The 11,070-nt window shown below is 38.4% G+C and overlaps 1 protein-coding gene across 1 annotated transcript; it reads left to right on the top strand.

Annotated features, from left to right (window-relative positions):
* The first annotated feature begins 274 nt into the window (after positions 1-274).
* On the top strand, positions 275-2,297 carry LOC131146854 (desiccation-related protein PCC13-62-like). Its single transcript, XM_058096661.1, has 3 exons — positions 275-717; positions 1,058-1,283; positions 1,706-2,297. The coding sequence occupies exons 1-3, from the start codon at positions 347-349 to the stop codon at positions 2,081-2,083; spliced, it is 975 nt and encodes a 324-aa protein (XP_057952644.1). The 5' UTR covers positions 275-346; the 3' UTR covers positions 2,084-2,297.
* The last annotated feature ends 8,773 nt before the right edge of the window (positions 2,298-11,070 follow it).

Below are 11,070 nucleotides of genomic sequence, written 5' to 3'. Positions count from 1 at the left end.
TGTATTTTTTTATTTTTATAAACCTCATGTCCGTAAAATTCTAGTGTAGTAGAGATTAGTGTCTTTTGTACTAAACTTTTTTATCAAATACATAAATTAAAATTCAAAATATCTCCCAAACACAGGTGAAATGATTTCCACACAACACCCTACGATCCATCATTCAGCTCCCCACGTGCATGGATGTGTTCAAACTATGGATGACTCACCAGCACCTCTTTGACTGTATCTACCACCAATATATTCTCTTATCTATATATTCTTGGACAAACGTGCAGAGTTAACACACACGAGAGAGAGAGAGAGAGAGAGAGAGAGAGAGGCAGTTTGGTGTATAGCAGAGGTTATGGGGGGCAGGGGTAGTGGTGTGTGGGTGATGGGGATGATGATAAGCCTCCTCCTCTTCTTCTTCTTCTTCGTAGGAGGGGCGTCGTCGTCCTCTGGCGGCGAGGCTAGGAAGGGTGGTGGGGGTGGGGGTGGGGGTCATAAGGACGCCGTGCCGAAAGAGGACGTGGATCTGCTGGAGTTCCCACTGAATTTGGAGTTCTTGGAGGCGGAGTTCTTCTTGTGGGGGGCACTGGGGCGTGGGCTGGACGTCGTGGCTCCAAAACTCGCCATGGGAGGTCCTTCCCCCCTCGGTGCTAGGATCGCTAACCTCGACCCTCTCACCCGAGACATCATTGCCCAATTTGCCTATCAAGAAGTCGGACACTTAAGGTAACCAACCTACTATGCGGCTGCTGCTGCTGCTGCTGCTCCTCCCCCTCCTCCTACAACTACTATATATATATAAACACTCCAGAAAATTATAGAATATCCCTATCTCTCTATGCGTTTAATTATGCTTGGCACGTACATACGGTTCAAGTTCTTCCATATGCGTGCCTGTTTTAAAAACACTTAAATTTTAGTTGAAATAATTTTTAAATAGTTTTTTTTCCATTATTATACTCAAGTAAAAGAATAGAAACCAAATAATCAATTTTGATAGTTTTAACTAATTGCGTTAATTGAATTATGGGCTGTAATTTGCTGCATTTATTATAATTGTATATAGGGCTATTCAAAGTACGGTAAAAGGGTTCCCGAGGCCACTACTAGATTTAAGCGTTAAATCATTCGCAACTGTGATAAATAGCGCCTTTGGACGACCCTTAGAGCCACCCTTCGATCCTTATGCGAATTCCATTAACTATCTGATTGCGTCTTATGTAATTCCTTATGTGGGACTCACGGGATATGTTGGAGCAAACCCTAAACTCCAAGGCGCGGTGTCCAAGCGGGTAAGTTAAACCCAAGACCCTGTGATTCTTAATGAAATTGTTGCAAATTTTTGTCCTGGTCTTTTACACTCAATTATACACTCTTAGAATCTAAAACAAAAAACAAAAAAACATAAGGCTAATTTCATTGGACAAAATTTTCTCCAAATGTGGACAAACTATTCAAAAAATATAATGATACTTCAAACTTTTTTAGTAAAGTTTGTTGAAATTTTATTGAGAAATTAAATTTCCTTGAGATTGAAATCAAGTTTGGAAACCCTCTAATTATCAAACTTGATAAGGTACTATTTTTTTGTGAAGCATTGAAAAAAAAAAAAAATTAGGGTTTGATAATTCCCAAAGCAACACCAATATATTAGCCCAATATAAATACTACATTGATCTTCTTATATGTGTACCTATATGTGCACATGTTTTAGCTTGTTGCAGGCCTTTTGGGTGTCGAATCGGGCCAAGATGCTGTCATTCGAGCACTCCTCTACGAGCACAAACTAGAGAAAGTCCATCCCTATGAAATTACAGTGGCAGAGTTCACTAGTCGAATTTCCCAACTAAGGGATAAGCTTGGACACCAAGGATTGAAAGATGAAGGGCTTATTGTCCCAAAAGTTGAAGGGGCAGAGGGAAAAATTAAGGGCAATGTTCTAGTAGGAAACGAGTACTCAATTTCCTACGATAGGACCCCAGAAGAGATACTAAGGATTGTGTATGGAAGTGGGGATGAACACGTTCCTGGAGGATTTTATCCGGAGGGAGGAAATGGTCACATTGCCAAGTCTAAGCTACATAAAGCCTAAACAAGAACATGGAAATTATATTACATGGAGACACTTTTCACGAGTTGGTCAATTCTTACTAAAAAGTGATTAAGAAAGCTCTAATGTTGCTGCGAGCCATCCTTTTCTAAGTAAGTGTTATAATTTGATATTAACGTGTAATAATGCAACATTTTACTCTCACAATAATGTATCCACGGACCAAATGCCTCATAAATAATTGTAGATTTGTCGACTTGGACATCTTGAATTCAATTTCTCGTAAAACATAAATATACTTGTAATAAAAAAATAGTTTTAAAAAATAACTAATCAATTTATGATCAAAGTCCATTATCGGAAAAGAGTTGCTATGCCAATGTAGATGCTAGGTATTTGTAGTTCCCACCATAAAGGGTGACGTTTTCAAACTATATTAATTTGATTTAGTGCTTTTGGTTTCTTGTTCCTTTTAGGAATTGATTTTTTTTTTCACAATAATAAAGTAACCTATACAACAATTGTTGGGAATCTGGGAGCAACAACCACATACAAGCAAAAATAAACAAACAAAATAAACACCAAGATTTAATGTGGTTCGGTCCAAATTGACCTACATCCACGGAGCACACTGAACTACACTAAAATTAGGAGAAAAATACAAGAGGAGGAGAAGGCTCCTGCACTCCACTCAACTCAACTCACCTTTTCACACACCTCTCTCTCTCTCTCTCTCTCTCACACACACACACACACACACACACACACCTTCAACTCAATTACACTCACACTCACAAATCATTTCATGCCCACACACCTCCATTTATATAGATGGATGGGGATTGACATAAATAGAAGATGGTAATGAGGATTAATGAGGTATTTCAATGATATGAGCTGGGATTAGCACCGACACTCTAGCACATCAAAGCTAGCTCTCCAGAGCTGATCAAGGCTGTCTTTCTACAACTCATCAAGGGCTTATCAAGGCTCCGTTTCCATTTCAGCTCAATAATCTCCCACTTGGAGACAAAGACATCATCTCAACCAGTATATAAGTAAATGATATGCTCAAATTTGTCTTCAAGCATGAAGATCAACTAAAGTTGAGTACAACTTCAGCTTCTCCATAGTCATCACATTTGTCAACATATCTGCTGGATTCCCGCTACATTGGATTTTTTCAAGTGTCAACACTCCATCCTCTAGCAGAGATCTGACAAAGTGATAACGTAGTCCAATGTGTTTGGTTCCGGAATGAAATACAGAGTTCTTTGCAAAACATTTCTCACTGACTTTATTTTAAGCTCTTTCAACAAACTTTGAAGCCAAATCATCTCTTTGATGGCTTCTGTCACTGCTACGTACTCAATTTTTGTAGTGGATAGGACAATAATATTTTGTATCTGTGACATTCAACTGACAACTATTGTGCCAATAGTGAACACATATCCGATGGTGCTTCTGCAGTGATCAATTTCACCAGCAAAATCGGCATCAACACACCCTTGAATTTTCAAGTCTCCTTTTTCCAAAACATAGGCACTTATCAATAATGTCACGTAGTTATCTCAAGATCCACTTCATTACTTCCCAATGAGTCTTCCCTAGATTTGACATAAACCTGCTGATAGCTCCCACTACTTGGCCAATGTCTGGTCCAATACTAACCATGGCATGCATGAGACATGTAATGGCTGATGCGTAAGGTACTTTAGCCATAAAGTCCTTCTCTTCATTTGTTTGGGGAGCCTGATCCTTGGAAATGCGGAAGTGACGGCCAATGGTGTATTTACTACTTTGGTGTTGCTCATGTTGAATCTCTATAAAACACGACTAATGTACTTTGACTGAGATAACCACAATGTTCTTTGTTGCTTATCTTCAGATCTCTGCATCCCAAGTATCTGCTATACTGAACCCAAGTCTTTCATGTCAAACTCCTTTGACAATTGTTGTTTTAATTTTCTGATCTCTTCTATATCTAGTCCTGCGACTAGCACGTCATCGACATATAGCAACAAAATGATATAGTTAGACGGATACCTTTTGAAGTAGCAACAGTGGTCGACATTGCACTACTGAAAATCTTTCCTGTGCATAAATCTATCAATTTTTTTGTACCATTGCCTAGGAGCTTGTTTAAGACCTTACAAACTCTTCTTCAATTTGTACACAAGATTCTCTTTAACTTTCATTGAGAATCCTTCTTGTTAGTGCATGTAAATCTCCTAATCTAGATCACCGTGAATAAATGTCGTCTTCACATCCAACTGCTCGATATGTAGGCCTTCAGAGGAAACAATGCTCAAGACTAATCTGATGGTTGTTAGCTTCACAACTAGTGCAAAGATGTCGGTATAGTTGATTCCTTCCTTCTGCTCGAAACCTTTGACTAACAATTGGGCTCTGTACCTTCTAGAGCCATCATGCTACTTTTTGATCTCTTACACCCACTTGTTGTGAAGAGCCTTCTTATCTTTGGGCAACTTAGCTAGTTCCCATATTTTGTTGAAGGTGAGGGACTTCATCTCATCCTTCACCGCAAGCTCCCATTGCTCAAATCTCCTGCTTGACATGCTTCATCATAGCATTCGGGGTTCTCCTCCATCTATAAGAAGTAAATAATTCATATACCTCTTATTTGGTACATGGAGTCGAGAAGATCTCTTAAGTTCTGGAGCTGGAGTAGGAAGCGGTGGTGCAACAATTTGCTTCATAGGTTTCTTTGTCTGAGGATTCTTGGCGTTTTGCTATTGTTTTTCTGCCGTGTTCCAACACCTTTTATGACATCATCCAAGTTTACATAAGTTGTTTCATTTTGAACTGGTTCTATGGATTCTGTTGTGTGTATGTATTTGTACATCACCTTTTCATTGAAGATCACATTTGTTAGTTTTGGTGCATTCCCAAAAGGGGGGGGGGGTGAATTGGGTATTTAAAATTTCTCTCATAGGTTCAACTAATTTAATAACAGTATTACTCAACTTAGGGTCTTTCTATGCAATTATAAAGCCAATCATTCATAATAAAACATAAACGTGTAGTAAATAAATTGCGAGAATGTAAAGTACACACACGATATATTATCGGGGTTTAGTTAACTGTGCCTACGTATCTGCCTTGCCTCACTAGCACAAGAATTCCACTAATACTCATTTAACGGGTGGAACGGGACCGGTTTCAAGTAGGTCAATTAACGGGGCTGACCTCAACCTATAACTACACCTTATCAGGATGGGGCACCTACCTTTCCTAACCGGGTCTAAGCTAATTTGGGACTATTCAAGAGAGCTAGTCTCCCTCTTCAGACCCACGGTTGGAATACAATAGATATAAAAATTAGAGTATATGAAAATATGCTTCTACACAAGCAGATATGTACTACAATACAACACAATATAATCAATGCACCTCAAACAAATATGAATTATAAGCTCAGTGCCAAATGTGTCCAACTACACTCTTACTAACATCAATAGGCAATCAAAGCAATGAGTGTATTTTTTTTAAGCAATCTTTGAAACAATCAATCACAATATCTCAATCACATGTAGGGTTTCAAAGATATCCAAAAAGTTTAATCAAAATATCTCTAAGATGATTTTCTCAAGATTCTAGCACATGAGATATTTGAAAAATAAGCTTGTGAAAAATATTTTTTTGCACAATCAAATACAAGCTTATATGTCTTGCAATGCAAGGGCCAAGACTCAGAAGCTACAAGGTTTTCCCCACAAAATATTTATTCATTTAAACTGAGGGGGAAAAACTCTTGGCTAAAACTCTTAGTAAAAATAAACACGCAATCAACACAATAAGAGTTTTTGCTAAGTAGGAACAGTAAGGAATCACTCAAGGCACTCTTACTAAGTTTGATTTTGCAAGGGAATAGCAAAGAGTGAGAGTATAGGGTTTGTATTTGAAAAATGAACTTGGAAAATTTCAGAGAATTTTGGCCCTAATCACAATGCTAATCCCCCCTTAATTTGACAAATAAATGTGTATATATAGAGAAGGGTTTAAATATAGTCGTTGGGGACTCAAGGGTAATTATTAACTTTGTTTTAAAATTTTTTAGGAAAATTAACCTCATTTAACCCCTCTTAATCGCGATGAAAAATTGTGCAACTCTAGAGTTTCGGGCGCTTGACCTGAAGTTCGGTCGTCCGAACAGACACAACAAAAACTATTTTTGAACATTTGGGGGTGCCTGAATAAGGGTTCAATTTGCTGAACCAAAAGCGATTTCAAAATACCGCGGTTCGGTCACCCAGTTCTGAGTTCGGTAGCCCGAGGCAAATTTGAATATGAAGTTCGGGCTGCCGAGTTGGTGGGAAAAGTCAGAATCAAGGTTCAGTCGTCTGTGGACGCTAAGGTCATTTTTGGTTTGGTCGCCTGAAACCAAGTCAACCTTCTAACTAGTCAAAGGTTAGGTCGACCAAGGTGCTTTGAGCACCAGGGGTTCGGTTGCCCGAAGCCTTACTACTTTTACCCTATAATTTCTTTTTAAAACCAAAAGTTTTCCCTGATAAAATATATGATAATGGGGACAAACTTAAGTGAAAGTGCAATGACCTAGGGTCTTTCTAAGGTCTTTGAGTTAGTCCCAAAAATCTGGCGTCGGTAAATGAAAGTCACTCCATGGTCTTGAGCTTATAGTCTTACATGCATGATATGCAAATTATTACAGACCTTTTTTGAATTTAAATATTACATACCTGAATATGAAAATACAACAAGTAAATATGTCGAGGTTTTCATTCTTCTTCAAGTTGCCGCATGTCATCAATATGATCCATTTAGTATGATCCTACATACAAACTTCAAAGTCATCAAATACAAAGAGTATTTGTCATTAACAAAATAAGGAATGACCTATAAGGTCAACAACGTCTCTGCTTCTAATTACCTTCTTGTTTTCATTGCCCCAAATCCGATACCCATACTCATCTTCACTATAGCCAACGAAGGTGCATTTTCAGGACTTTGGATCAAGCTTGTTTCTCACCTAATAACTAACATGCACATATGCAAAACAACCAAAAACTTTCAAATGTGAAAGTCTCACATCTTTTCCACTCCATACTTCTTTTGGTAGTCTGTGGCCCAATGGTACTGATGAACTCTTGTTAATAAAGTATGCTGCTGTGTTGATTGCTTTTGCCCAGAACTGCTTTGGTAGGCTTGATTGCATACGCATGCTTCTGGCTCTTTCGGTCAATAATCAGTTCATCCGCTCAGCTACGTCGTTATGCTGGGGGCTTACGTGGCATAGTTCTTTTCATCTTGATACCATGCTTATAGAAGAATTTGTTGAACCTGGTGTGTTCATACTCACCACCGTTGTTGGTTCTTAGCTTCTTGATTTTTAAACCAACTTCATTTTCAACCATTGCTTTCCAGATCTTGAAAGCATCAAAGACATATAATTTATATTTTAGAAAGTGAATTCATACCTTCCGAGAATGATCATTAATAAATGTAACGAAGTAATTCTTTCTGCCTGTGGATAAGAGGGTTCTCGGTCCCCATACATCTGAATGGACTAGTTCAAGTCTCTCATTATTTAGGGTACATGTGTATGTCTAGAAACTAACCCTCTTCTATTTCCCAAGTATGCAATCCTCGCACATGTCAATATTTACTAGCCGTAGATTGCTCAACTTTCCCTTTGAGTGCATCACCCTGAGTCCTTTCTCGCTCATGTGACTGAGTCACTGGTGTCAAATGTTGTTATCATCATTTCCTATGGCAACTGAAATAGACACCTAGGTATTAGAGGTCACATAAAGTGTTCCTTTTTTCTTACCTCATGCAATCGTCAGTGCACCCTTTGATATCTTCCATTCATCGCCAATGAATGTTGTGGTATATCCCTCATCTATCAGTTATTCAACTGAGATCAATTCTTTCTCAGTTCTGGAATATATCTCACATCCCTTAGCTTCCATACCGCCCCGTTCATTTTGATATTCACAATTCCTTTTTTAGCTATCACGTAAGGATGATCATTGCCAAGGTATACCTTACCAAAAATGGCATGAAATAAGGCTCTAGAGTCTAAGACCCAAGACTTCTTCTTGCTCGCCAAAGAGCATATCAAAATATCACCTCTTTCTGAAGCGATATTTGCTTCTATTTTCGCCTCATATTCTTTTCTTGGACCTTTGTACTAATTTATGTAAGGACCGGTCTTTCCATAGTTTTAGCACTTAGACCTCTTTTTGAAGCGACATTTGCCACGGTTGTTTGATCGTCCATGTCCGCTTCCTTTCCATGAATCTTTCCCCCGACTTTCCATGTCATTCAAGGCTGAACTTGAAGTGGAAGCATTGTTTGATTGCATCCTGATCTCTTCTGTCAAAATCATGCTAATGACCTCGTCATACTTTAACTTTGATTTTCCAGTGGAGCTACTAATCACAGTAAAAATACCTTTCCAACTCTCAGGCTACTGACTAAGAATCAGTAAGGCACAAATTTCATCATCAAACGTGATTTCAACTTAGGCGAGTTGATTTGACAGCTTGTTGAAATTGTTCAGATGTTTACTAAAATTTCACCTACGGGTTTGTGCATAGTAAATAACTTTTTCATTTAGTGTACCTTACTGGCGGCTGATGGCTGCTCCTATAGAAAGCGCATCCATAAGTGATTTGGGGGTTGTCATGTGCTTGATGCTGAAGGCAATAGACTTTGCCAGCGTCATCCCGATAGCTCCGAGAGCTTTCCGATTAAGCAACTCCCACTTGTCCTCCATCATGGATTCTAGATTTCCCTTCAATGGTAAGTGCAACTCCTTACCAAACACGTAGTCCTTGATCTACATCTTCTAGAAACCGAAATTGGTGCCGTCAAACATGTGCTGTTAAACATCTCGATCTTTGAGCTTTTTTAGTTTAATATCTCGATTTACCTATTTAAAGATGGAATTAGCTCAAACGGATAGCATGGTTGGATCCGAAAAGGCTGAAAACGATGAAAATGATTCAACTCATTCAAAAAATGGACCTGAAATTTCTCCAAAAATCTTGGTCAAACTTCTTAGTTAAACTCCATTAAACTTAACGAAATATGCTGATGTCGTGCCATTACTAATTTCGTTACTTCTAACATGTTGCTAATGTGGTAGTGGGGCCCAGATGATGATGTGGCAGCTTACGTGGTAGTACGTCTCAGTTGTGATGTGGCATAGTGGGCTCAGCTGCTAATAAGGTGCTAACACGTACGCTGACGTCACAGCTGTAACACACACTGTGATATAATCGGCATGTAAGGGTGCGTGAAGACGTTGCAGATTCATAGAGGCATGTGTGGGTGCATGTGGGCTCGTTAGACCTCTGTTCGAGCTCTGATATTCCCCATTGGCTTCATCTTGTTGAGAGGAACACACTACTGTGCTCAAAAGTTGGTTTTAAGATACTGGGCAGAGGCTCATATCTGGCAATTTTGCTTCGATCTAGCTCTGATACCAATTGTTGGGGATCTAGGAGCAACAATCACACATAAGCAAAAATAAATAAGTAAAGTAAACTCCAAGATTTAACGTGGTTTGGTCCAAACTTACCTACATCCACGGAGCACACCGAACTTCACTACAACTTGGAGAAAAATACAAGAGGAGGAGGAGGCTCATACGCTCCACTCAACTCAACTCACTTTTTCTCACACCTCTCTCTCTCTCTCTCTCTCTCTCTCTCTCTCTCTCTCTCTCTCTCTCTCTCACCTTCAACTCAATTACACTCACACTCACATATCATTTTATGCACACACACCTCCATTTGTATAGATGGATGGGGATTGGCATAAATGGAAGATGGTAATGAGGATTAATGAGGTATTTCAATAAGATGAGCTGGGATTAGCACTGACACTCTAGCACATCAAAGCTGGCTCTCCACAGCTCATCAAAATTGTCTTTCTACAGCTCATCAAGGGCTCATCAAGGCTCCATTTCCATTTCAGCTCAACAACAACAACAAAAACAACAAACCAAATCTTAAGTCACACTAGATAAGGTTGGCTACATGAACTTTTTTCTACCAATTTATGCGATCATGAACAATTTTAGGACTACTAAATCTTTATTTGCTTATTCATTTCAAGCTATTTTATGTCACCTTTTCTGTTACCCCTTGTAGCAACTCTTTCTCATTGGCGCACTATGTGTCATATGTTGCAATTGCCCAAACCATCTAAGTCATCCCTCTATTATCTTATCAAGTAATCTACCAATCAAATAAAATACATTTTCAAATTATATTAATTTGATATTATGCTTTTAGTTTCTTGCTTTTTTCACGGAATGATTTTTTCTCAAAATGATCAAGTAACCTACCTGTGAATTAAAAGGCACCACTTAAGGTTACGATATGCATGAGGACCAACTTCAAACTGATTCTTGAGGTGCATGGATGTGCTTCCTTCTCCATTGGGCCAATCGCCTTCTGTTATTACTAATTCTAGCTTTTGGACAAGGAAATGTCAAATTAGAGAAGGCATTAATTGCATGCTACCGAATACCAAACCTGTCCTTTTCAAATTTTCAACAAATCTAGTTATATAACTTATAACTATAAAACATTATTAGTCAAAAACCTAAAAATAAAAAATAAAAAATAAAAAAAAATATTATTTTTTTTAATGTAAATGAGTGACCTCATAGGTACCCGATCTAGACTTGTCTAATCTGTTTATTAAATGGGTTGGATTCAGATTAACAGTTTATAAATGGGTCATCTCCTCTCAAACCCAAACCCGGTCTAAATGGACAGATAATGAGTCACCCATCGAGCCTTGATCTATTTTACAACCCCTAACAAATACCTTTTTTGTTTTGACATTTTCTAGCGTAATTTATCACTAACAAATGTGGCGCACTATAGAAACAAGCACATCCTCGCATTTTGTTGATTGAGAGAATACTCGATTATTTTAGAGGCCAACCCACATTTAGAAAAAGCCAATACGTAAAGGAACAAAAAATTAAAGGCACGTTAAACCATCTTGTTGGAATTGGTGTGATC

Source organism: Malania oleifera, chromosome 13 (assembly GCF_029873635.1).
Source record: "Malania oleifera isolate guangnan ecotype guangnan chromosome 13, ASM2987363v1, whole genome shotgun sequence".
Taxonomy (NCBI): Eukaryota; Viridiplantae; Streptophyta; class Magnoliopsida; order Santalales; family Ximeniaceae; genus Malania; species Malania oleifera.
This window is presented reverse-complemented; position numbering and strand designations above follow the sequence as displayed.